The sequence below is a fragment of the Eublepharis macularius genome, chromosome 4, assembly GCF_028583425.1.
Source record: "Eublepharis macularius isolate TG4126 chromosome 4, MPM_Emac_v1.0, whole genome shotgun sequence".
Classification (NCBI taxonomy): Eukaryota; Metazoa; Chordata; class Lepidosauria; order Squamata; family Eublepharidae; genus Eublepharis; species Eublepharis macularius.
Window position 1 is genome coordinate 82,866,002 of NC_072793.1, and position 27,562 is coordinate 82,893,563.

The 27,562-nt window shown below is 43.7% G+C and overlaps 1 protein-coding gene across 1 annotated transcript in view; it reads right to left on the reverse strand.

Moving 5' to 3' along the window:
- The window catches only part of FAT2 (FAT atypical cadherin 2), a 109,766-nt gene that overhangs the window by 10,948 nt on the left and 71,256 nt on the right, over positions 1 to 27,562 (reverse strand). Inside the window, exons 14-20 of the mRNA XM_054976362.1 lie at positions 26,236 to 26,450; positions 24,522 to 24,659; positions 23,439 to 23,582; positions 22,082 to 22,279; positions 20,419 to 21,232; positions 19,439 to 19,584; positions 4,852 to 5,293 (exon numbers count right to left, since the gene is read on the reverse strand). Of these exons, the coding sequence (XP_054832337.1) occupies positions 4,852 to 5,293; positions 19,439 to 19,584; positions 20,419 to 21,232; positions 22,082 to 22,279; positions 23,439 to 23,582; positions 24,522 to 24,659; positions 26,236 to 26,450 (2,097 nt within the window). The remainder of the gene's footprint in view (positions 1 to 4,851; positions 5,294 to 19,438; positions 19,585 to 20,418; positions 21,233 to 22,081; positions 22,280 to 23,438; positions 23,583 to 24,521; positions 24,660 to 26,235; positions 26,451 to 27,562) is intronic.

Below are 27,562 nucleotides of genomic sequence, written 5' to 3' on the forward strand. Positions count from 1 at the left end.
GAGGACATTCTGACTGTGCCTTTCACATTTATGCAAGTGATAGGATATGAGTATTTTTGCATAAGCACACATAAATGCATGTTCCCAACTACACCATTACCATGTGATGCATACACAAATATCGTCTTCAAGGACATGCACTTATACACCCTGCCCCTGTTGATTTTATATTCTAACAAGTTCTCCTGTATTATGAAAGCTGTTACTCTGACTGGAATTCTACTCTATTTTTATGAGTTGAAGGAAAGGCAAACTTGTGCTTGCTCCTTTTTGATAGCCACTCACCTGCCAGGACATGCAACACAGCAGCAGGCCCCAGGCAGAAGTAACAAAGGTGCACGTGTCTATAAAAGGAGATTCAAAGAGTTGCTTGGTACATGTCTCCCATTACCACACACACATATCAGAGCCACCTTCGTGCATCCCTCAGTCATACCCTCACCCTCAGGCGAGGGGAAAGTCTCTGCAAGCCCAGAAGTATCTCATACAGACTTAGCACTGTTGTGCTGATTCCTCTCATATTTTATTTATTGACTTCATTTATACCCTGCCTTTCTCCCCAATGGGGACCCAAAGTGGCTTACATCATTCTCCTCTTCTCCATTTTATCCTTACAACAACTCTGTGAGGCAGGTTAGGCTGAGCATGTGTGACAAGCTCAAGGGGCACCAGGGATGCTGCAGGACCCTGCTCTGTGGAAGGAGGGACGGTATACATCACCCTGACTCCCTCTCAATCCACTTGCTGGCCTGCTCAACCTGGCCTGCTTACCCCCTGCGTCCTCCATCATCTCCTCCTCCCAGAACTTTCCTCCAAGCCTCCATTCTCACTCTGCTCTCACTCCACACCATTACTCCTTACTGACACCCACCACCCCAGAGCTCTTCCCAGCCAGCTTTTATAGGGCCTCCTCTCAGCACCCCGCCCTCCTTGCAGGTCCTGCCTGCCAGGCCACACCCCTTCTGGGCCTCCCAGCATTGGCCTGGGCTGTCTCAAGCTGCTGCAGCTGGGGGAGCTGGCTGGGCTGCTGGGATCAGCAACAGCTGCAGTATGTTGGCTGGCTGCCAGGCCTCTCTGGCTGAGCTGATTATTGAAGGTAGGCCCAGCTGTGGCCCCTTGGCTGGCTGCCCAGCTCTTCCCGCAGAATGCCTTCAGCAGCTCCACCTGGAGGGGCTTGGTTGCGAGCATCTCCTGAGCCAGGCTGCTGTCTTCAAGATGAGGTGGAGGCTGGGGCGTGGCTCTGAGCTGCTGTGGCTGCTTCTCCCTGTCAGGTAAGAGTTCTGTTTGGGCTGCTGCTGGGTCCCTATTCCCCCTGTCCTGGCCTGCTTAGCCCCCTCTCTGCCCCCTGGAGGGTGGGACTAGCTGGTCTCTCCTTGTTCCCTCCAGCCCTCTGAGGCTTGGGCCTTTTGCCCCTTCCCCCTGGAGTAGGCAGGTTCTGGTCCTGGTTGCTGGCTGGGGTGGCAGGGTCGCTGCCTCCAAGTTGCCTCCCACAGTTCTCTCCTGGCAAGTCTGGGGGCTGGGACTCAGACCCCGGGCACACAGCACAGCAATACAGTACAGTAGCAGCAGACCTTTCAGATGGTGGATTTGTCTATATTTCCCTGCCTTGCTCCCTGATGCAGCCATTCCTCTTCTTTGCTACTTGGGGGCTTTTTCCAGTTTTTTAAAAAATCAGTAATTGACATACAAATATACCTCAAAAAAGCCCTTTACTGGTGCAGGGGTGAAATGGATACTGCAGAAATTGGGGCAGGAGAAATGCTGCTGATGGGGGCAGGACCAGGAAAATCTATACTTTCCTACCCATAAAGAAGCCATCCAGGCTTTGCTGTGATCTTTCCCAAAACACTGCAGCAAAGTCAGGGAAAACCTGAGAGCTGCATGAAAGTACCATGATGCTGTGGTGAACTGGGAGGCCTCCCCCCACCCCACTTCCCAACAGCATACATCTCAAAGCAAGTAAGCTGTGTTTAAATCACCATAGATTATGATTATACCCTGATGTTATGATCGACTTTAAGTTTGTTTATTTAAATAAATGCTCATTTAAATACATGGAGGAGAGGCTGAGTGTTGTATACTCATGACTTCAGTCTCTTTCTCAGTCCTGTTCAGAAGTTTGTCCATACAGAGTTTCTGTAATCTGACCCATATGACTACATTTTTCCATGCGAAGGAAAATGGAGGAAAGAAAAGGACAAAGACAGTAGCAAAACTGGCCAGTATAATAAAGCAACCTGTTTTATGTTGTTGCAGGGGACAGGACATTCAGTGAATGTTCTGGCTTGCAGTAGCAGTCATTTAGCAGGGCGTACCTTTGTGTCACATTAAAAACTTTGCTTTCTAGCCCTTGTAGTTCAACAATTTGTATGGAACGGGTACCATGGGTCATATTTGGAATCCAAGGGTTTTATGGTTGCCAGCCCCAACAGAAATTTTGATCTAAGTGTGCAATTGGCTTTAATTTTAGATAATACAAGTTCATGTTGGCTTGCCAGTCCCCTGCTGGGGGTGAGGGTCCAAGGATCTCCTGCACCCAGCCTCTGCCCTCCCGCCACCTCCCTGGCTGGGAGGGGGGAGGTGAGGGAACACAGTGGTGGGGGTGAAGCGTGCCCCTGCATCACGTCAGGAATGATGTCATTTCTGATGCACCATGGAAGTAATGGGTTGCACCAGGAGCTAACTGAGTAAAACTCAGCCTCAGTTTTGTGTTTGGGGGTGATTTTTATTCAATCAACCCCTGGCACAACCCATTAGTTCCAAGTCACTCTATGATTGACATCATTTCTGGTGCGACGCAGAAGTAACGGGTCGTTCCAGGGGCCAATTGAGTAAAACTCGGCCCCCAATTTGGTGTTTGGAGTTGATTTTTACTCAGTTGGCCCCTGGCACAACCCATTACTTCTGCGTTGCACCAGAAATGACATAATTGCTGGGAATTCTATGGTAAAACCAGCAATTCCAAGCTACCCTTTGTCACTTCATGGTTTGTGGATGAGTTTTTATTTTCGAAGTTGGGACTGTTCCAAAATCTTAAAAACTGTACTATTAAAAAATGTTTCCTTCCTCTTAGCTGACAGGAGAGGAGAGGCCAAATGCTTTCTAAACTGCGCCCCTCTTTGACCTGCCCCTTTGAACTGCCTGGGGGGAGGGTCAAAGGGAGATGATAAAAACCCCTGGCATAGAAAGGGAAATCTTTTTGGCCGCTTTCATCTGGAGTCTGAGGCCGCATACCTGGCCTCCTTGCAGGCGGTGGCCATTGGCCTAAACTAGGACAGCAAAGTTTAGGCCTAGGACTGCAAAGTTAAAGAGTTAGAATGAGATCTAACTAGGGCATATATAGAGTGAAGGGCAGAGAAGAATGGCATTTTTACATTTTTCTTTTTGGACCTTTTGCTTAATCTGTTGTTGTGCTTGAAAGTATGAGTATGAGCTTTCCCCCCTTTTTTTAATAAATGCTTTTTAATACTGGTAGCTGTTCTCGGTACCACTTCTGCTGCTTGAATATGCTATTTTAAAACAGGCACCAAAGAAAGATGTGAACTGCTGGCAATTTGCTGATTCCTAGTGGTGTATAAGTGCAGCAAGCAGTCCTTGTGGTAATTAGGTGCTGGGTAGCGAGGTGGGGCCTTAGAGAGGCAAGCCTACACAGGGGAGTGAGGAGGCTTCGTCCTCCCCACAGGCAGTTCCTGTAAAGGCCAAGTAGTTGTGGTGGGTACAAGAGAGAAGGAGCAAGAAGTTCCTTCCAAGAGGTGGGAGAGCTGGATGGTGGCATGTGGCAAGTGAAGATTTGGACTGCCAATGATGCCCAGATGCCTTGGAGGGCAAAATGGAACAGTGCCTGTGAGACTAATTTGCCTCAGGATTGTAACCAGAAATTATGTAGCAACATCAACAACATCGCTGTTTTTTAATTTTATTTTTCTCCTGTCACTGCTCCAAGTGGCTGTGAGCAACAGGGCTTGCCAGCAGGAGGCCTCCCACCATAGCAGGAAACTTGGCACGCCTGAGCCTAACATACTTTGCAAGCTTCTTGTGGAAATTCAATAAAATAATTCTCAGATAAACTCTCTTGAGTTCATTGCAAGACCAATGGGACAGAAATGTGACATTAGTTATTACACTTTTCAATCCTCTAAAGAGCCGAGGGCAGCGCACAGGTTTCTGTAATTACCTTCAGCCAAATACTGTGGATATGCTCAGGAACACTCTCGCTTTATAATAAAATTCATTTGAGCCCTCTGCTGTTAGAGCAGGATTGCTTGTTCGTTTTCCTTGACAGACTAAACCTAGCACAAATGGACACTTTAAAAAGCTCTTTTTCCAGCACTTAAATTGTGATGAGAATGAAACAAGAAAGTAAAGTGGAGGAAGCTGTTCTCTGGTGACTTTTCTCCAGGTTCTTGGGACGCAAGCAGAGAAAGGAACCCAAAGCATAGTAAAAACAGCCTGGTTCTTTCTGTTCTTTGATGCACTATCAGTTCCAGCACTAATAGGTGTGCATGTTAAGTGCTGTCAAGTCACTTTTAACTTAGGACACCCCTATGACTTTACCCCCAAAGCATCCTATCATTTACAGCCTTGCTCAGAACTTGCAAACTGGAGGATGTGGCTTCCTTTGTTGAGTCAAGCCATCTCATGTTGGGAAAGACTTCGGAAAAGAGAATTTACATAAAATACACACAAACACAACATGGAAAACCAAGCAACATCTGCTTATGTCATACGTTTTTGTATTTCACTGGTGGGACATGTTTGTACAGGAACTCCATGAAAATTCCTGCCCTTGAAGTGTGACTAAGTCCAGCTCTTATTTCCCTAGCAGACCCCGTGTGTGAAAACAGCACCTACCTCCACCTGGCTTCTCAGTACACAGCCCATCGTTGAGGCAGGGGTTGCTGCTACAGGCGCCAGTCTGGGAGCAGCACTGCCTAATGCCTGCCTCTTCAACAACCCCTCTGGACCTCTTTTCTTTAGGCAGAATGACCATAGCTCCTCCGTCAAGCCTGATGGCATCCAGGCAGCCTCTGAACCCACTGGTGACCTTCTGGGCCTGATGATGCTGAACAAGCCCCCCAATGAGCAGGTCTCTTCTGGAATGGGAACTGCTGCAGGCCTCTGGTAATTGTAGAGAGGCATTTCCCAAGCTGTCCACTAGCAAGTGGATAGAACTGCCTTTCACTTCCAGAAGAACGGAGTGCCAAACGCTGTCACTCACAAAATGGTTGGATGAAAGGTTCCCACTGAAACCATTCCGACATTTGTATCCAAGGTGAGGAATTCCATTAACAAGCTGCAAAAGACAAAGGAACAGCCAAAATAAGAAAAGCTGCCTCCAACATTCATTCTCTCTTTAAAAAAAAAAAAATCTAATAATTAACCACATGCTCTTAACAAATTTAAATCTAAACAGGCTCTCAGCAGATCTTCCAACCGGTCAAAACATACAGAGGCTTTGATTTGAAACCTTCATTAGACTGGAGTATGGAGCATATGAGGAACAACACAACAAACCATAACATTTTAGCACTGACTGTACCTTTGGTTCTAATGATGTTTGCCAACCATCAGATGGGGCTTGGAGATCAGTTCCCCTGCAGCAAATGGCAGCTTTTGAGGCTGGACTCTATGGCATTGTACCTTGCTGAGGTTCCTTCATCCCCCAAACAGCATTCTCCTCAGGCTCTGCCCCCAAATCTCTAGGAATTTGGCAAGCCTACTTCCAATGATGTTAAGCAGATGTAGGCCTTTTGCTGGATTTCATCTAGTGTATTTGTTGTTTTAACTTAGTTTTTCCTAGTGTTCTGTTTTTAAAAGACCAAAATATCGAACCCCTGCAGCTTATCTCATTAACAAATGCCAAGTCAACTGAAAGGCACCAGCTACATTTGCAAAACACTTAAGGCCTTTTCAGACAATACCATTTGACTTCCGGGATCCTGCTAGCCATGCCACCTGACAGACTGATCACAAGTGGCTTCTGCAGGCAGTTATGTCAGGTGAGACATTAAGGAAACAGAAAAAACAGTAACTTTTAATAAAGTTCTTCTATAGGAGAATAAGGATGTTAAGCAAAGAGGCTGAAATGAAGTGATGCTTGTTGGGAAGGCAAAGATCTTCAAGGATATTCTATTCCCCACTTTCGATGGGGTTCATCTGACCTTTGCAGATGCAGTTAAGAGCCTAGGAGTTATACTGGATCCAGCGCTACTGCTAGAGCAAAAAACGCCTTTTACAACCTCACTGTAGCCTGGAAGATGGCTTCTTACCTCAACATGGCTGACCCAGCCACTTGGATCCATGCTATGGTAACATCAAGACGTGACTATTGTAATGCACTATACATAGGTCTTCTACCAAATTAACTAGGAGACTCCAATTGGTGCAAAACACTGTAGTACGACTGCTATCAGAAGCGAGCAGGAGCATGAACATCACCCCATTCTGCATTTACTCCATTGGCTACCTATCAGTTACCGTGCTCAGTTCAAAATATTGATCATCACATACAAAGCTCTTCACGGCCTTGGCCCGGCATACCTACTGGGCCACCTCCCTCCCTATGTTCTTCCATGGCAGCTTCACTCATCTGAACAGGATCTCCTACAGGTGCCACCTTGCACATGGGCAAAATCAACAGCAGCCCACACACGGGCTTTCTCTGTGGTGGCCCTTTCCCTGTGGAACGGCCTTCCTGAGCTTTCCACAAACCATGCAAAACCGAATTATTCAAAAAGACTTTTGTATTGTAGGAAGGGGATCTCAGCTGCTTCACTAATGCGTTAAGGACCATAGACTTCACCACTATGTTGCCTTATGTACTACCTGTTGTCCTTAAGTATGTGCTCCTATGAGCTACTGGTGCTTCATGTGGTCTAATGTCAGCCCTAGAATTGCTTATGTTCTGTTTCAACATTTCTTCAACTCTGTTTGGATTCTTACTAATGCTTTGTCTTTGTAAAATTGTGTTTATTTAACCTATGGCATTGTTCATGGAAATGTCCTCGAAACTGACTGTATTAATTTCATACTGTGTAATCTGCCTTGAGTCTCAGTGAGAAAGGCGGACTATAAATGACATAAATAAATAAAAATAAATACAAGTATAATCTACAGAATCTGCTGGACTTATTTTGTTATAAATGGTTCAATTGTCAATTCCTGGGTGCAAAGAACAGTTATCAACCACGCTTTTAAAACTCTTGAGGTTAATCTCTGGCTTTTCCACAGCCTTAGGAATCCCCTGTATATGTGTGAGCTCTTCTGGAAATTCCAGTTCTTTAGCCAGCTGTCCCCTGAAACTAGGCTCTGAGATCCCTCCAGTCTTGCTCTCTGGAGGCTCTAACCCTCGCTTAAAACATTAGATATATTGGTCTGCTCTTTCTAAAAGCCAGGCTCTGAGACCTACAAGTCTCCTGAGAGAGGATTCCTTCAGTCTCACTCTCTGGAGGTACAAACCCTGTCTGACTCGAATGATTTTACCACCTTCTTTTCATTCCCCACTCCCTAAAAATCTGGCTCCTCCAGCATTGGCTATTAGCTGCTCTGCACACCCACCACCCAGCTGGGTGACCTTGGGCTAGTCACAGTTCTCTGGAGCTCTCTCAGCCCCACTCACCTCACAGGGCGTTTTGTTGTGGGGATAATAATGGCATACTTTGTAAACCGCTCTGAGTGGGCGTTAAGTTGTCCTGAAGGGTGGTATATAAATCGAATGTAGGTGCACTCTGCGTGGTTAAGAACTGAGTCAGCGGCAACATGGTTTGTCTTTCTGCTGCCTCCTCAGAGCCTCTGAAGGGCTGGGAAAGCCCAGCCCAGTGACAGGAAGGCCCCTCTCCTCTGTCGGCCAGCCTTCTCTGTCACTGAGGTGGCCTGGGCCTCTGGAGGGTCACACTGCCACAGCCCACAGAGGTGGCAGTGAGGCCTGGCATGTTGGCACAGTCCTCTCAGGGCTCTACAGTAGCTACAGCAGCGACAAAACCTGGCACAGCAGCAGCCCGAGCAGGCTGGGGCGGTGCAACAGGCCCTGGAGTACTCCTGTGCTCTGTAGTGGGCCAATACTCACAAGAATCCTGCGGGGTAGGTTAGGCTGAGAAAGTGTGACAGGCCACTTAGCAAACTTCCACGGAAGAGTTGGGATTCAGTCTTGGGTCTCCCATATCATAGTCCAAGTCTCTAAACACTACACCACACTTGGGTGTTGGTGTTCCAAAATAACTGGTGGGAAGGGGGAAAGAAGAAGAGGGGAGTACCTTCACCACACGCACACATGCCTCTTGCCCACCGTGACAGTTGCCACACAGGTCTTAGCATCTTCAGCTGGAAACATGGTATGACATCATATGTGCTGGCTTGTGGCCTGCCTAACACTTGTCTGTTTGAGTCACAAATCTTAGGTTGTTCCATTGAAATCCAGGGCATCTTTTACTGCTGGACGCAAGTGAACACTTGTCTGCCAAAACATGCTGTGCAATCTTAGCCATGGATTTGTTCTCACTATCTTGTTAATGCTATGGATGTTGTCTATATTGACTCTTTTGTTGGCAATAGGAAAGAGTGCTGACAGAATCTAGGCTGGGAATGGCAGCTGGCGGTTTTACATGGGGAGTAGTAGAAAAGGGGGAAAAAGACAGAGAAAAAGAACTATTGTAACCACCAGCTGTTTATCAGCATGATAGAAACAGAGCCAAGCTTCTTCATGTAGCCTTGAGCTTAATCCAAAGCCTCCAGCACAAGCCATTGTGAGAGAAACAATAGGATCACTGAGCCTCTAAGAAGTAACCCACAGACTTCATTGTGTCAGAAAAGTAAGCATCTGGTTGGCCAAGACTGATCTTGTCAAATTTTGCGGTTTAGTGAAATGCTGAGGTTGGGGTAGGGGGAACCATGAAACTGCACCTTTAGGTAGATCTCAAGACAAAATTTGATGTCTTTCCTTTTTCCTAAGAGGTACTTAAGCAAGTAATGGCAAATCATTTCTGTTTGTCTTTTGCCTTGGAAACTGCACGGGGGCACCATAAGTTGACTGCAACTTGATGTACTTTACATGCACACTACGTGCACCTGTGACTGAAGACCAAGTCTGCTATTTAATTCCCTGAGTATTATATAAAGCAAATAATTTATTAAAGAGCAAAAGGAATTATTGTTTGTAAACTGAAAAGAGAATTATTATTGTATTAAATATATATTAAGGCCAAGGAAATGGTTACGTCCCCAATATGTCGTATTTGGAAAAAAAAAATCAGTCCATAGCAATAGAACACTTCTGCATAACAAGTATGTGTGAAATCTTCTAAAGAAGCATACACAAATAAATGGGTGACATATTGCTATACAATGAGGAGTCAGCAAATATATACTCATTACAAGCTATCCTGAGGGATTCATGATAAATTTTGCAATATATTCTAGAAGAACATTTGTAAATAAAAGGTGGGAGGCCTTGGCAAGAATTTATCAATAGCGCCAGTATTCTTCAAATGGAACACGTCAGGGCTCGGCTGTCATGAAACTCTGAGAAAATGATAACAAACAGTTGTGTCATTTTGTTAATTCTTTTCATAGGTTTTATTTCAGAAGTTTTGCAATGAGACAGTAGGAAAGGAAAAATGGAGAAGAGGGTAAAATTAAAGCAGTAATAGAATAATTTATTTTCTTTGGACAGCACATCAGAAGAACAAATTGTTACATTTTTATATTTACTGTTTTATGCTTGATCCATTCTTACAACGAGGAGTCTCTGACAATTAGGGGATGACGGGTTTCCACTGGCAATGGAGTGTCCGTATGGGGGAGTTTTGTGAGTAGTTTCCTCCCATATTTTCTCCATGCTGCACCACCAGAAGTCTTTATTATAGAAATATAATATTTATATATTTTTATTTATTGTAGGAAAACAATAGGGCTGCACTAGTCATCAAGATGAAAGGAGGCAAGGCCAAATTCCAATTAAAAAGACAAATTACTGAATAGAAACTTTTTAAAAAAGAGCTTTTTTTAAAGCTTACACTCAATAAATTTTCATTTCCCCCCTGCACCACTGGCATTTGTCCATGCCTTTTTTGTCAGTAGATCATTATAACCAGCGTAAGAGTACCACTGTCGCATAATGGTCAGTGTGCTGGACGAGGAACTGGGAGACTGCAGTTTAAATCTCCTCTCTGCCATGGAAGCTCACTTGGTGACCCTAGGCCAGTCACTGACTCTCAGTCTAACCTTTAGGTAGCTTAACACTTTTATATGTATTACCTACTCTTTTACCTATACATAGTTTATTGTATAATTTTTAGCTAGTTTTTATCTTCTGTAATCATCTATTTTATCTATTTTATACTCTTTTGACTTTTAGAGGGATGTTATACTGGCACAGTATTGCAATTATCAGGATTTTGTGAGGATAAAATGGAGAAGATAACAATGCACCAAAAAGCCTTCCAGTAGCAGAAGGGGAAATAGAAGCCGCAGGGGGTCCAAAGCAGGGGAAATGACATGAATGTGGGTTGGTGGGACCTTCAAAAATGTGAGCTGCTTATCCAAACAATGTGACAACCATTTGGGAAATATCAGAGCAAAGCAAAGCAGAAGAAAACCTGAATGTGGACAATTAGGGGATGACGGGTCCTCAAAAACCCTGAACTGATTCATACATAAAACAGGAGCAAAACCCACATGTGGAAGCAACCCCATGTGGAAAGCAATTCCCATTTCACGTTGGAATTTTAAAAACCATTTGGATGCTACAGTTGGTGTAATGTGTAGGACATGGTTTCAATAGGAACAGGATGAAAACAACCTACATGTCTGATCCTATGAAGTTGTACGGCAGCGATTGTTGGCTTGTGGGCTTGTGAAGGTGCTGACAAACATTAATAGCATAATTAATGCAATACAAAAAGCATATAGTATTAGCAATGAAGTTAGGTTGCTCTTTTGGATGCAAAGAAAGTTTTAGACAGGGTGGAACAGAAATATTTCAAACTAGCAATAGAAATACTTTTCTGCTAGAAATATTTAAAACTAGCCTGCCTAAGGCCCCACAGCCACCACAGAAGCAGTGGGAAGGCTGCACAGCAGGAATGGGGCTCTCTCGCGCTGCGCCTCCCCACCAGCTCCCTGGACCCTCAGCCGCCGCAGAAGGCTGCCTGGGGGGCTTCCCCTGCACTGTGCCTCCCTGCTGGCTCCACAGGCAGGCCTCTGAGGAGCCAGCAGAGCCAGCAGGGAAGAGCAGCGTGGCTCTGCAGCCGCTGCCTTGGTGGCAGGAAGGCTGTATGGGGGGAGCTCTCCCACGCTTCGCCTCCCCGCTGGCTCTGCATGCAGGCCCCTGAGGGGCTGTGGAGCTGGCAGGGAGGCTGCACGGGGGGCTCTCCTGTGCTTTGCCTCCCTGCCACAAGCAGGCCTCTGAGGGGCCATGGAGCTGGCAGGGAGGCGCAGTATGGCTCTGCAGATGCTGCAGAGGTGGCGGGAGCTCCCCCATGCTTCGCCTCCCCACCACAGGCAGGCCTCTGAGGGGCCAGGGAGCTGGCAGGAAGGTGCAGTGTGGCTCTGCAGTTGCCACTGAGGTGACGAGGAGGCTGTGTGGGGGGAGCTCCCGCACGCTTTCCCTCCGTGCTGGCTCTGCAGCCTCTCAGAAGCCTGCCCCCACCGACTCACTTTTTATCCTGGCACAGGCGCACAGCAGGGCCCTCAGCACACCTGTGCCAGGATAAAAAGTGAGTTGTTGGTAACACGACTCATCTTTTACATTTAAGGATAAGATTATTGAGATTTTCAATTTAGGTGGAAAATTTAAAGAGTGGATTTTTCTGATGTATGATGCCCTTCAGCTAGGCCTCCATAAATAGTAATATTTTTTTAAAATCCTATTCCTAGAAGAAGTCACCAAGGTTGTCCTCTTTCAGCTTTATTGTTTGTTTTGGCTATTGAACTGCTAGCCATGATAATGGGGGAGGGGGGTATCTATGGAATATGTTTTGGTCATTATGTTTCTAAAATCCATCTTTATATAGACAATATAATTATAACTTTAAGAAGACCACAAGTTTCATTTATAGAAGTGGTCAACCTGATACATACCTTTGGGGTGATAAAGTAAAATGATCTAAATCAGAATAGATTGGATTTAATTTATTAATGCCGGTCAAGAAGAAGTTAAAATCTGTCCTTTGCTATGGTGTGATTATCCAGTTTGATATTTGGGTATTTGGATTGCTACAAGATCTTGACCTTTGGCAAAATATTATCATATTAAATTATTCAAAGCATGTATTGGCAAACATTGCAGTCTGTGATTGGGAAGAAACTCTACTGTAAACATCAATATGTTAACTAAACTATTATTTTTGTTCATGAATCTACCTTCAAGTAAAACCAGCTGTCCTTGCACCCTGGGAAACATTTTGAAAAATTATTTAGGAAAACAAACTCCTAAGGGTAGCACTGAAAACACTGGTGCATCCCAGTAATAGATGTGGGGGCATCTAATATAAATTATATTACAGAGCAGTTAACTTGGAAGACTTAAAGGAGAGGTTTGTGAAGGACAAAGATATACTGATCTTGGAATCTGATCTTTTCTCAATGAAGAGGGCTGGAGGTGAAGAATTTAGCTATAAGCTGTACCCAAATCAGCCCGGCATGAAGTGTGGGAGCACTCCCAAGGCCTACACGATGATGCCACTCCTGGAAGTGACATAATTGCACATGCTGGAAGTGCACCCTGAGAGACCCATTCCCATGCCTCCCCCCCCCCCCACTGGCCAGGTGAGTGGTGGCAGGGGGCAGAGGCTGGGAGTGGGTGATCCCTTGCCCCCATTGGGGAACGGCAACCCTATGTGTAAATTAGGGACAATAAACCTTCTGCTTTTTCAATGTTTACAAATAAAGAATGTAGTCACTGCTTTATTAAGAAATCATAATTTGCAACCTGTTGCATATATTTTATACTGTTATATCAATATAATGATATTTCGTTGCCAACTTTTGCAAAAGCCCCTTGGTAGCAGAAGAGGAAATGGCTGCAGTGGGGGAAATAGCTGCCATGTGGGCAGGACAATGAAAATCTGAACTTTCCTACTCACCTATGCAGCAGCCATCTAGGCTTTGTTGCAGTCTTTCTCACAATGGTGCAGTGAAGCAAGCAGGTTTGGGAAAGACTGGTGAAAAGCCAAGGAAACCTCAGGAGGTGCACACATGCACTATGATCCTATCGGGAACAAGGTTGCTAACCCAACCCCCGCCCTCAGTGGGCTCCACCTCAAATCTCCAAGAATTTCTCAAGCTGGAATTGGCAACTCTAGTGGAGAAACAGGAAAAAACTCACTTCTCAACAAAATGGAACCCTGAGCAAATAACTAAGATGTCGGTTTGCCCCACTGGGGAAAACAGAACAGTAGTTTATTTGTATTTGGAATGTAGCATTATTAACTATACTAACATATTACCTAAGGATGCAAAGAAATATTTTACAATGTGCAGGTAAGTTCTGTGAATGCTGGGCAATTTTTAATTAGGTGCTGAAATGAAAAATTTAGAGATAACACATACAAATTGCTGTAAACACCCATCTTCTCTTCTTTTTTCCTTGGTATTATGCAATAATGATTTTTAAAAGCTTGGGTGTGATCAGAGGTATAAGCCCTGGGGCACGAGGACTCAGTTCATGACTTGAAGCTGGTGACTTTGGAGAAGCCAGCTACAGAATCCTGGACATATTCAATACAATTTTTTTGTTTCTTTGTGGATTATTTTTATTGCACATCTTTGGTCCTTCTGCGGAGAATAGTAAGGTACAAATATTTTAAACAAATAAATAAAATAATGAACAAAAATACAAAAAGAAGATGTTGGCTGTGATACGCCTTTGGGAACACCGAGCAGCACAGCAGCTCTCCTATCCAGCCAAGTTTATGGCGGATGCCCAACGAGCCTTTACTTTTGACCTTGTAAAATTTATTACTAACAAGTCATGATTCTAAAACCCAGTTTAGTGATCTTTAAAAAGCAGACTACGGCTTTGGAGAACTGATTGTTTTTTATTGCTTTTTGACTAATATTTTAACATTTTCATGCCTTTTTAATGGTTTACTTTACTTTGTATGCATAGTGTTTTAGATTTTTTCATATTTTATTCTACTTTATTGTTTTGATATTTTACATGAGCTGTTCCCTTTTACTAAGATAATTGTTATAAATTAATAAAATATAAAATGCCATAATCAATCCTGGTCTAGCCACCTTGTGTAGACTACACCTATTTACCAAAGAACAGTAGATGAAAATAGCTTGTCAAGATGCTGGGGTTGCCGACTCCATTGTGATGAGTAAAACATATACTGAGGATACATTCCAGCTAAAGTTAAGTACTTTTAAATCATATTAATTTCACCATAAGAGAGTGCATTGAGGTCAATGGGATTTAAATGTTCATAGCTTTAGTTCAGTTCTGCCCTAAAACATTTAAATGGGTAAACTACATTACTGAACAAACAAAAAAAGAAATGTGGCTAGGGACTGAAGGGTAATTTGAAAGTATCTGTCTACTTAATGTACTTCATTTACTCACTAGCTAGTTTTGAGGAAAGTAACAGTTCTGTAAATGACCATGTTGCTGAATTTAATTTATGGCACAAAACTAAACTACTGAGCTCAAAATGAGAATACTTAAACAAGCAAGTTACAGGCTCTCATTTCTCCATCAAGTCCAATTAAAATCAATGAAGGACCAGCAAATAAAAAGGAAATTATATCTGCAGGGTAATGTTCTTCCTCTGCTGCCAAGACAGCAGAGGAGTGCACACCTTTGAATTCCTTATAGATTCCAAAAGTACAGCCAAAAAACAGGAAGGTATCAGATTAAGATATTCCAGCTTCTGGCAGTTGCACTGAGTGATGAAACTCATCAAGGGAAACGTCAACATAGAGGTTCACATGTTTGTGCTTGACTTGGCCTCCTTCTCCTTCTTCCTATTTTGGTAACATGCACATGGGTTGCTCACCAGTATGGTAAAATTACTTTGAAAAAGACAACTGCACTCAATGAAATAGTAGATCATTTAAAAAACATGAATACCTTATAGGTGACATTTTTCAAATGTTTATGATCACTAATGGAGTATATCCCAGTCTCTTGGAATGGGATCTTCTGATGGGACATAATCTTGTCTTATCCTTCTGTGAGAAAAGTAGACATTGCCCTTGGTTAAGAAGTCAATAGAGAAAATACAGTGTCATCCTTTGCAAAAGTGCATCCTTCTAAATTGATTGATGTCAATGCTTTTAGATGGGTGTAACTTTGCTTAGGATGGCATGGATAATTCAAAGTTCCTTTCAACCTGTAGGTTAGGGAATAGCATGTACTTTGGATTAAAGGTTTTTGAATGATTCAGTTTTGAATAGACAAATATCTTATGCTGAGGGGACATAGCCAGCTAGTGAGATATTGCCAGAGAGTTTTGATGCTCCTCTCTATATTCGTGATGATTGTGAGTTCTTTTTTAAAAATGGTTTATCTATTTAACAAAAGTTGAACCTGTCCCAGTACTAAACACCAAAATACACAGAATGGAGAGCCAGTTTGGTGTAGTGGTTAAGAGCGCGGGACTCTAATCTGGAGAACCAGGTTTGATTCCTCACTCCTCCACTTGTAGCCAGCTTGTAGCTAGCTGGGAGACTGGTCACAGCTTCTAGCTCTCTCAGTCCCACCTACCTCACAGGGTGTTTTGTTGTGGGGATAATAATGACATACTTTGTGAGCTGCTCTGAGTGGGTGTTAAGTCATCCTGAAGGGCGGTATATAAATCGAATGTTATTATTATTATAATTTGTATAAACATTTGAAACACTGTTAATGAAAACCCATAATATAAAAAAAGGATTAGAAACAGAGTCAGTTAAAGATATGCTGAAATACTGAGCTGGTTGTAGCAGACCTCTGGTTCCATGCTGTAATCTCACCAGAGCCAGCCCTGTCAAAATGTATAACACTGGGACAGGTCTAGAACAGCAGTGTATGACAGTGCTCTTGCCCTATCAAGTCTACAGCATGCACCACTAATTATGGTTGGCCCCACCCACCATATCATGCCACTTTTGAAAGGTGGGCTGCTGGGAGCAGGACTGGACCTGCCCAGCAGCAGATTAGGCAGAGAGTGAGGGATTTCTCAAACTGAACTGGAAACCAAAGGGTGTGGGTTATATTCCAGTGTTTCTTCCCACACTGAACTCTGTAATAACAGTGTGCTCATACACTGCTTTTCTAGACAGATTAGTGCCCACTCAGGGCAATGAACAAAGTCAATGTTATTATTATTCCCACAATACAGCTGAGGGTGAGAAAAGTGGTTTACCCAATGCCACCTGGAGAGCTCAGAGCACTAGAGGGAGTCGAACTAGTGGCACGCTGATTCACAGTCTAACCACTTAACCACTATACTACAGCAACTCTGCCCTGAACTTCAAAGCAGTCTCTTGTTAGTGGTAGGCAAGGATAATGGAGCCTCCTCCTGTCCTGTTTTTGTTGTTGTTGAATCACAATGTAACACAACCAGCTTAAACAGGCACCAGTTTAAGCACTGGACTCCCTCAAAGTACACTAATACTTTGTTGTAATTAGAACAAAAATTGTAATTCCTTTGAGACCAAGTTACAGCTGACTTTCATTCATTTGGCTTACTTTGTTTATAGCCTGCCTTTGTTGCAGGGAGTCCCGGTGGATTACAAAATAAAATATAAAAACAATGCAATGAGTAGAAGGAGTGGATGTAGGCCAGTGCTGAACAGTGTTGAGAAGGCTACACACCAATGAACAACAGCCTCTGCCTGCACAGCCTCCAGTCAAAAAGATAAGAACTAGAAAGCAATTAAGAAATATACTGTTATGTCTGTGCCTCATCCATGCCATTATTTGATGCTGACCAGGGCCGATTCCAGATGACTAACCTTAAGTCGCTTCATGCCGCCCTCTTCCGGATCGCGACGGGGAAAATGCGAAATATTGCGTTTCCTCGCGCGAGTTTTGCGTGTTGTCGTGCAAAACTCGCGCGAGGAAACGTGATATTTCGCATTTTCCCCGTCGCGATCCGGAAGAGGGCGGCATGAAGCGACTTAAGGTTAGTCATCTGGAATCGGCCCTGTTATTCTGAACCAGTGTTTCATGCTGTACCTTGATGCCATATTACCAATGCCATAACTGCTTTGCTTTCACAGGCTTACTGAAGTTGCAGGTGTCTTATCTAATGGCTTTGAAGCTTTCAGTGCTTCTGACCTTGTACACTGCTCGCTCCCATGAATTACTGTGTTTCAACTTTAATCTCCTGCTTTCTCAATGTCTAGACGTGATAGTTAAAATATGTGAGAAGTTCCCATGACGGGTTCGCGCCAAAAGCTATGTTTTGCTGATGGGAGGGGGGAAAGGAGTAATTGTGTTCTTTAAGAGGAATGGTTTTCACCCATGTTTCCATTCCCGTCAACCTGTTATTACTGCTTAGTTGCTTACTTTGCTTCTGAGAGTAATCCTATGGACATATATGTGGAAATGATCTGATTCCTGAATAAAACCTTTTAACCAAGAAACTGGAATTCTTGCTGTAATGGTACAGGGGTCTGTCTACCATAGCCTGTCATCCATAGCCTGACACATACTAGAAGACACCGACAGCACAAACAATAGAATACTCGTAGCTTAGGCTAAAGGTGAAGCTAGACTTTAATACTTTGAGTGGGACAACACATACATGATTCAGCTGCTGAACTGCAACTGAAGCAGAAACCAGTATAGGGGCAAAGCGTATTTTTAAACTTCTTTTTTATGCTGTTTTTCCCACTGAAAATCACCCCCTTCTTCCTAAACTGCTTTAATCCCCACTGCAGAAGCCTGTCTCCCCCGTCACACCAATCTTCCACTTCAAACTTCAGCAGCCTTATTGTGTAAGAGGGGAAAAAGTCCCGCAAAGGAATCACGCCACATGGAATCCTGCCTAATTGCACAAACAATATATAGTGGTTAATATAGGCAACTAATAAATATATTAATTCCAGACTATCATCAGCCTGCCTGAATAATTCAATTAGTTCTTTGTTTTGGTTATTTGTCTTCACAAAATAGCCTTAAGAACTAGATACTTAATGGCTCTTAAGCACTAAATAGATAGGAGGTAATCCTGTGGTTGCCTTCTCCCTTTTGTGTCATCATAGAACATTCAGTATATCTAAACAGATGCCAGTTAGAGCATGTTCTTTTTAACTGAACATAGTATAGGAGAGCAAAGTGTTGAAATGTATTTCAGCTTCATGGGTACAATATACAGCAAGGAGGGTACAAGCTTTGACAACTGTAGGATAGAATATGGAGATACTATACAGCAGCAGAAACTTCCTTAGGCCACTACAGCTATATTTATTTCTTCTGCTCTGAATGAAAGTGAAGGACTACTTACTAGCATGTGTCTTGTTTCCCACCCCAGCATCTGTCAGATTACTCTCTCTCCTGACTTGTGCATGCAGCCAGCAAGCAGGTGAGCAAGAAGTAGCCTCACCCCAGAAGCCAGAGGTGTCCACCCCTGTTCTACCCAAGGGAAATCCACCCTTCCCAGTAGGGCTCCCTCATTGCTACCAAACTCTCTCTTAAGAGCTTTTCTATTCAGTTGCCTCTGCTGCCACCACCTCCTGTTTCTTTTACCCATCAAACATCAAACAGGGCCAGGGCTTTTTTTCAGCTGGAACGTGGTGGAATAGAGTTCCGGCACCTCTCGAAAATGGTCACATGGCCGGTGGCCCCGCCCCCTGATCTCCAGACAGAGGGGAGTTTAGATTGCACATGGTGCAGAGGGCAATCTAAACTCCCCTCTGTCTGGAGATCAGGGGGCGGGGCCACTGGCCATGTGACCATTTTCACCAAGGGCGATTTAAACTGAAAAAACTCCCCCCCCATTCCAGCTGACCCAAAGTGCCGTCATTGTGCAGTCCTGAGTTCCACCACTGAGTTCCACCACCTCTTTTCCCAGAAAAAAAGCCCTGAACAGGGCTATTTGGTAATATTGGTACTCTGGCAAGGCTTGTTGCGAGTAAGAATCCAGTAAATCTCCTTATCTTTTAAACAAGTCAAATCTTTACTATCAATATCTCTAGAGATTAGACAGGCTTTAGAAATTATGGTGCAGATACTCATGAAGAAAATGAAAACAGATTTCTACCCTAATTAAGATACAAATATTTATCAAAATCAGTGATAGCAACTGGTCAGGACTGATGTTCTTTCCTGTAGGGCTAGGCAGAGAGAAGTTACCTTGATGGGCAGAAGTTACATTTTTTGGCAGATGTATATGTACTCCACTTTAAAAGTAAGGAACAGTTCTTGTTGCTTCTTTGTCTTTTGCTTTATATACCAAAGCCATCTGACTCTGAGCAATAGAAAAAAAACTGAAGGAATTATGACCCCTACCTGCAGAATAGCACTATTGGTTCCATTGGTAATGAGAAGTATAGCTTGGATCTGGTGGGTTTGCAAGAGGAACTGCATTTGCCAATCCCTTCTGCCTTGATGGTGATACCATATGTAACTGTGTCCACTAAATCGCAAAGCTGTGCCTGAAAATGAAAGCAAAGAAAGCTGCATTCTGAAGGAGAACAAACATCTTCTGCTCTTACACTCATGTCCTTTGTTCTTCTAGAATCTTACAGATAGCAGGTTTTACTGCTTCGATTCCCTAAAGGCACAACACAGAGATTACAACGCACCTTCAAATGCTGTTGTACATGCACAGGGTGCCAGACCTGCACTGCTTCCCTGCAGCTTGCTTGTAACCTATACCACAAATTCACAGGGCTTTGAAGACTGAACGTTCAAAATGCTGGTGTCGGGGAGAAATTCCTGGCCACTTTCCATGTTTTTTGTTTACTGCTAAGAGGTTACATTAGTTTCATGGAAAGCTACTGAAGGCGCATCCTAACTGACCTCAGGAATCTGCTATACAGACTAGGGGCCCGCAAAAGATCTAGCAACTCAGCCTTGTCTTGATCTGCAGCCAATCGAGTTCTACCCTCAGTCTCTGGATTCAAGTTGTGGCTTATTTCATCTTTCATATCTTAAAGGATATAGCCTGATCCCGGTCCTTAATTAGATAGTCTTGTATTCAGCTCACAACTTTCCTTGCTCTTCCTAAAAAAGAAACTCCATACTATATCTTTTTAATCTTCCTTTGTCAGCTGACATGATTGCTCCTATAAAGCCTCTTTTGAAATGAATACCGTAAATGCCCAGATTCAACTCTATTGCCCAAGTGGCACAAGCTTTCCACCATCAGCACAGATTACCTTCTTTAGTGACAAGAAAATTTGGATTGTCAACGATGAGATGAAAGACACCAATAAGAAGCATGGAAATTTTTTTAAGAATAGAGAAAATTATGATGAATTTCTCACCATTGCAAGAACATATTTGTTCCAAGCTATGTCGAGGAGTGAGAAAGCTGAGACGGGCAGTACTATATGTGTACACCATTCCTGGATCAAGCTGAATTGTCTCTTTGCAGGCCCGCTGCGTAGTACTGCATTCTGTCCCATGGCATGGCACATGAGTCATCTTCTTCAGCTGCAGCCCTACTCCCTGGCTCATCTCTTCAAGAGAATGAAAAATCCTACTGGCTAGTAAACTGGGTCTATAGAGTGAATGATGAGGCTCCCCGATAGCTAGCAGGAGGTCCACACCATCAGAAGCACTGGAAGGCTGTAAACTAGCCATGTAGATGTTTTGTCGCCTAGTTTCTAGAATGCTTCCCAGGAACCTTTGCAGGTTGCGCCAGTGATCACTTATAAATTCCTCAGGGGAGAGGTAACGGAAGTGCAACACCACTGCTTCATCCAAAGCTTCTTGGCTAAAGGACCACACATGGATGTGGACACTGGTTGTGGTTGCAAAGGTCCCATCACTGACCGTCACATTAAGAGTATAGTGGCCATGAGGAAGACTTTTGTATGCAATTATCTTGCCATCTGTAGCTCCCACTGAGAAGTGTTGCTTTTCTGGCCCTTTGGACACCAATGTATATTGCAGGGTATCCTGGGGATCTCGATCTGTGGCATGAATTTTGCCAAGAACTCCGCCTCTGAATGCTTTTTCATTAGTTGTGATGAAAATCTCTAGAGGGAGTGCCGAAGGTGGATATCTGCTTTGCTGAGTCACCTGGACACTTATAAATGCAGAGGAAGAGAGAGGAGGGACACCACTGTCTGTGACCTGAGGAAGAAAATTACGCAGGCCATTAAAACCCTCCACAAATATGCATCAGGACGCTCAGCTTGTCCCTGGGCTGCATGTTTTTATCTTATTCAGGCCACAAGATATTTTTTAAAAAATCCATGCCTTTGCTGATCTATCTACATTCTGTACAAAGCTAAGTCTCCAATGGATATGCACCCACACATTTGTGCACACTACAGAATTTCACAGCCAGCAGGTTCTCAGCAGAGAAAAAGTGGTGGGATATGGATTTTATATTAGGCAGGAAAACACTGTTGCTTGGCCTTCCCATCACCTCTCCAACCCTCCCTCATTTTATGTTGAAAATAACTCAGTTTCACCGGTGCATGTCCTTTTTGGAAAGAAAGAAGGAATTTTGTAGACTGAAGCACTTTCATTAAACATTCAGAAACACAACGCAGGGCCAGATTCGATGTGATGCTTGGCAAGCAAAAAAAAAGTATCTGTGTGGCATCCCATACACATGACAACTAGTTCAAAATGGGTCATCTTACCTGTGCATGCAGCCTTTAGCATACCAGCATGGTCTCTGTCCAGGTCACATGAATCCTGGCATTCTAATGCTGCAAGTACAGGCACGATAACAGAGTTTATGAATGACTACCTCATGGATCTTATTTATGTGCACATCCACCATTGCACTTATACTGGATCCTCTGTAAAGTATAAAACTGGGAAGGTTTGCTTCAATTACTCTGTTTTTAGATTTTATTTTAATTGCTCAGAGATACCTTTGTAGATCTGGAGATTAGTTCTGTTTCCTGTGGCTTCTATTATTATTGCCCCAGGCTCAATATATTTGAAGTAATCTGAAGAAAGATCTACCTGGACATGTAATAGGTAGTGTTCTTTCACTCTTCTGTTCAGGATGGATGAAGTCACCAACAGTCCATCCTGGTTGATCTGGAACACCTTTCCTTCATTTCCTTCAGTGATCTGGAAAGCGTATGGTGGCCCATTCTCTGGAGAGTCTCTGTCACTCATGATCAGTTCCAGGATGTTTGTGCCCACAGGGGAATTCTCCTGAAATTTTAAAGAAAAGGCTGGAAAAAAAGCTTGCTGATAGCCTAATTGTCTGCAGTACTGCTTATCTAGTTGACAGGCAGAAGAGAAAGTGGATGAATAAACAAATACAAACAAAGCCTTTGGATGCTGGTTCACGGTTTACACCTTTAGCCAAAACCATTACAAAGTCAAAAGTTCTTAGAGGGGTATGTCCAGTGCAGTGACCTGTGCTAGACTCAGTGGTTCTGCTATCTGCCTGCAAGCCCTCCCCCACCCCCAGGCCCACCGACACCCTTACCAGACTTGGCGCAGCAGCCAGCAGCAGGAGCTCGGGGGAAACTGCAGAGGGCCAGGGCAATGGCTGATGAGCCACCCGGCTGACAGACAGCTGGGACGGAATAAGCACACCTGGGTTGGAATCTGGGGGCCTGGGCATGCTCATCCCGAAGGGAGCTGGCCATAGCCCAGAGGTGGGCCCAGTTAGTGGGGAGGGGCTGGCAAGGGCTGAGCGACAAGCCGAGACCCCAGCCAAGCCTATGGCCTTGGAAAGGAGGGCAAACGGCTGGCTGGGTCATGCGGGGGATTGGTGGAGGGAAGACTCAGGCACTTCCATGGAGGGTGATTGGTGGAGAGACCGTGGGATTGGGGGGGGGGAGAGGAAGCACTCAGGGGTATAAAGGACTTCCTCAGTGTGAAGCCAGGGATAAGGCATGTTGGCATGCCCTGGAGAGCAGAGAGGCACATGCAACAGGGTAGGAGGAGGAATATGGTGAAGCAACACTCTCCCCTACCCCAACTCTGAGGCAGAGGGAGAAGGCCCAACCTATGGGGGTGGAGGACAGCATGGCTGAGTGATGGGCCAATGAGGCGGGTGCAGTGGAGGCCAACAAGGTATGAAAGTGCAGGAACAAATAAGAATGTTATTTTAGTAATTTTTCCACATGTTGCTGTCATGCGAAATCATACCACAGTTAACATTGGCAAATCTAGGTTAACTTTAGGACTGTGAAACAACTTTTGAAAGAACAAATTTCTGGGACCCACCCGAAATTATGGCCAAGCTGTGGTCGTCTCTTAGCTTTTAGGCTACCCTCAGGATTGCAACATGGCAGCTCTCAGGATTCTCAATTAAATAGACTCATCAGCTAGGATTACTTCCTTTCAGTTGCTACTTTACCTGCACTGCCACACTGTAATTGAGCTGAAAGAACCTAGGTGGGTTGTCATTGACATCAGACACACGAATGAGCACAGTGGTGTCACTGAAAAGAGGTGTCTGTCCATTGTCCATGGCTTGGATTTTCAGAGTGTAACTGGGTATCTAGAAGACATAGCACATGTACATTATTCCAACAATGATTAACCCAATAGTAAAGATTGAATTAAATCGCAGTTTTGGCATCCTTAACAACAACAACAACAACAACATTCCCTTCAGGATGACTTAACACCCACTCAGAGCAGTTTACAAAGTATGTTATCATTATCCCCACAATAACAATCACCCCGTGAGGTGGGTGGGGCTGAGAGAGCTCCTAGAAGCTGTGACTGACCCAAAGTCACCCAGCTGGCTTCAAGCAGAGGAGTGAGGAATCAAACCTGGTTCTCCAGATTAGAGTCCCACGCTCGTGCCGCATACTTCACGGAACTGATTAAGATATGAAAGCCAATCAGCTATTGATTGGTTCTATAATTCCCCCTCAATCAGAAGGTGCACACTTCCTTTGTTATCACACAGATCTGTTACCTCTAGAGAAATCTAGAGGTTTTATTGTGCAGATAACTGGAAGACTGCAGACAAAATGATTTTACTGACATTTCTTCTTTTATGTATCTGACTTATCTACAGAGATACAAATTGTTGGATAATAAATTAAGAAACTTGTATTATCTGTATTTTGACAAGTAGAAATTTGTTTCTGAGAAGGTGGAGTGAAGGTAGATGGAGCGGATGAGATACTGAATTACAGTGGCTGGGGAATAACTAAACGCTTGCCCCAGCCACTGAAACCCACCACCTTCCTATTTGCAGATCAGCCCCTGCTGCCTCTTCCGAGTAGCATTCACGGTCTCTAGGGGATTTCTCATGAACTACAAGTGGTCCGTTCTTTTTGATGGCAATATTATATTGCTATTCAGAACACAACGGGCAGATGGGCATCAAATGGGATAGCTCCTAATTTGTCTTGGAAATGTAACTTTCTAATCAATATCAGGGCACGAGTAACCTCTCCCTCTCCCTGCTGAACTTGTCACTCACCTCTTCCCTGTCCAGGTGATGGGCAACATAGATCTCTCCGCTTTTGGGGTCAATGATGAAATGGGCCAGTGAATTGCCACCCACAATAGAATATGTGATCTGGTTGTTCATCATACCATCTTTGTCATCAGCTAAAACCTGTTGAGGGAAAGAAAGCAGCATCACCAACACAAACATCCTGTCATGAGAAGGAAGTATTATATCTGACAACCTGTGAGACGCCTACTAAAAGAAGCAAAGAAAAGGAAATGTTCACTTTGTGTAATTAGCTAAATTACATCTTGTAGAAAAGTATAAAAAGAAAAGAAAAATTATTCTTTTCCAAAATTATCTATTCAAAAGAGAAACATACCCCTTCTAGGACTCCACTGCAGTTGGGTGGGTGAGTGGGGGGGGGGAACATAATTAAGTGGTTCCCAGTGCCAAGAAACTCCTTGCCTGTGGAAAGCTAGTGTATCAGGGGAAAGAATGCATACCTAAGCCCTTTCCACAAAAATATAGAAAAAGTGCTAATTTCATATTTTGTTGGCGTGTACTAAAATATGTGATCCTACATTTGCAGGATCCCAGTAACCTATGCTACCTGCCCCCAACCATAGCTATTATCAGTAGGATATGTAATGATGGGTGAACTCAGACATGTATGATTTGGAATGGATCTGACAATTATGACAGAGATTGGCAAATGCTTCTAAAATAGTGGGCTGCATGAACTTCTGTATTAGCCCTGCCAAAATCCCCTATCACCTGTGAGCCTTACTTGGTGGCTTTAGGGTTAAATAGAAAGGGGGGAACTCACGGCTTCATGGCAGGGGCTATAGCTCAGTGGGAGACTGTATGCTTTGCAAAGTGAGGTATCAGGTTCAATTCCTGGCATTGCTAAAAAGAGGATCTTGACAGATCCTGGAGACGTTATGTCAATTTGGGTAGATAATGCTGACATTAATAAGTCAGTTTCATATATCAGAACATACATGTTGGCCCATCTAGCTCAGCAGTAGCTTCTTTGATGGGTGGCAGCTAATGAAATTGCATTTTACTAAGTTAGAAGGACAAATGAGGCCTGAGGTAGCTTCACATATTCAAATGCCAGACCATTGGTCCATCTAGCCATGTATGGTTACTCTGACTTGCAACAGTTTCTGGGGATTCAGACAAAATTTTAAAAATCTTTCGCAGAATCTGCTACCTGTGATCTTTTGACTGGAAATGTCAGGTATTGAACCTGGACCATCCTGCTTGTAAAGCAATTATTATATCACTGAGTCTGAACACCCTTCTTCCATCTCATTGGCTTTGCCACTGAAGCAGTATAATGTCAATTGTTATTACAATCCCACCTTGGTTTAAAAGATGGAGGGGTCTGATATGACTATAAATACAACTCTGTTAGTACTTTAATTTCTGCTTTGAAATGTTTTTCTGCTGGACTTCTAAGTGATCTGTTTCTTGCTACAATACTTTTTGGGAGCTACAGTACATTGATGATATGTCTCTCAGCCAATATAGTTTAATTAATGCTTTTTGCAATGCTCCTTTCCACTTTCCCCACCTATGTTCCATACTGAACTGTAATTAGGACAAGGACAATCATTTGATGAAGCATATACACTGTCCAATGCAATTATATTTCAGAGACATACAGTTATAATAATACAAGCAAAACTGTGGCCATGGCCTGGAGGGTAATAATGGAATTGCAGGTATATCTTACCTGGAGGATCATTTCACCAATGGCAACATCCTCACGCATGTCAGCGATATAAAGGTCTTGGCTGAACTTTGGCACATGATCATTTATGTCTGTGATGTTGATCACAACCATGGTGATGTCACTGAGAGAACCAGAACCTTTCCTGATACCCTCAATAGACAAGTAATATTCATGGCTAACTTCAAAATCCAGAGTCCCATTGACATACAGGATTCCTACATGCACACATGGACAACAAAGTTAGGAAATGTTCTGAGCACATAGGCAGTAAAACTATTAAAGCAACCTTTCCAGTCAAAAACTACCAACAAGTCCAACAATATTTAAATGTTTTTTTGTAGAAACAGTAGAAACTTAAGGCTATTAAAAGCTTTGCTCTTTCTTTGCTTGTGGTATAAAACAATCCTTCTTGGTTCTTGCAGAAATCATCAAGAGATTAGTGTAAGAAAAAGATATGAAAATGGAATACAGAAAGGGGCAGGACACTTTAACAGAACAAGTTACAAGTGGCAACCTGCAAGGAACCTGTGTGAGCAGCTGTCCCATTCCCCTGCCTTCGCTTCCTCCCCTCTCCCCTACCTTCTCTCTCTCTCTCTCAGTATAAAAGAGCAAGAGTCCAGTAACACCTATACAACTAATAAAATTTGTGGTAGGGTATGAGCATTATTAATGACCTGCAACTCATGTTGGATTGTGACACTTTCCTCACCTAGGCACTGGGGTGGAGGGGAGACCCTTTCTTGCTTACAGACAGCCTGTTAACCTGAAACAATTACTACTCACCCATAATGATAAACTACTTAACACTAATATGGACTCTGGTACCAAGGCCTGCAACAAACCAAGATGCCAACTATGCTTTCATATAGATCCTAGCAACACCATCAGTGGACCCAACAACAGCAGCCATACCATCTCGAGTTCATACTCCTGCTCATCCTCCATCATATGTCAGCAATGCCCTTCTACCCTCTATATTGGACAAACTGGCCAGTCCCTTCGATAAAGAATTAATGGATGTAAATCTGACATCAGAAACCAAAACATTCAAAAACCAGTGGGGGGACATTTTAACCTTCCAGGATATTCAGTTGCTGACCTAAAAGAAGCAGCTCTTCTGCAGAGGAATTTCAAAAGGAGATTAGAAAGAGAGACTGCTGAATTGCAACTGATACTGAAGCTCAGAATCATGTAAGAGGCCCATGGCGTAGAGTGATAAGCTGCAGTACTGCAGCCCAAGTTCTGCTCATGACCTGAGTTCGATCCTGGCGGAAGCCGGGTTCAGATAGCCAGCTCAAGGTTGACTCAGCCTTCCATCCTTCCAAGG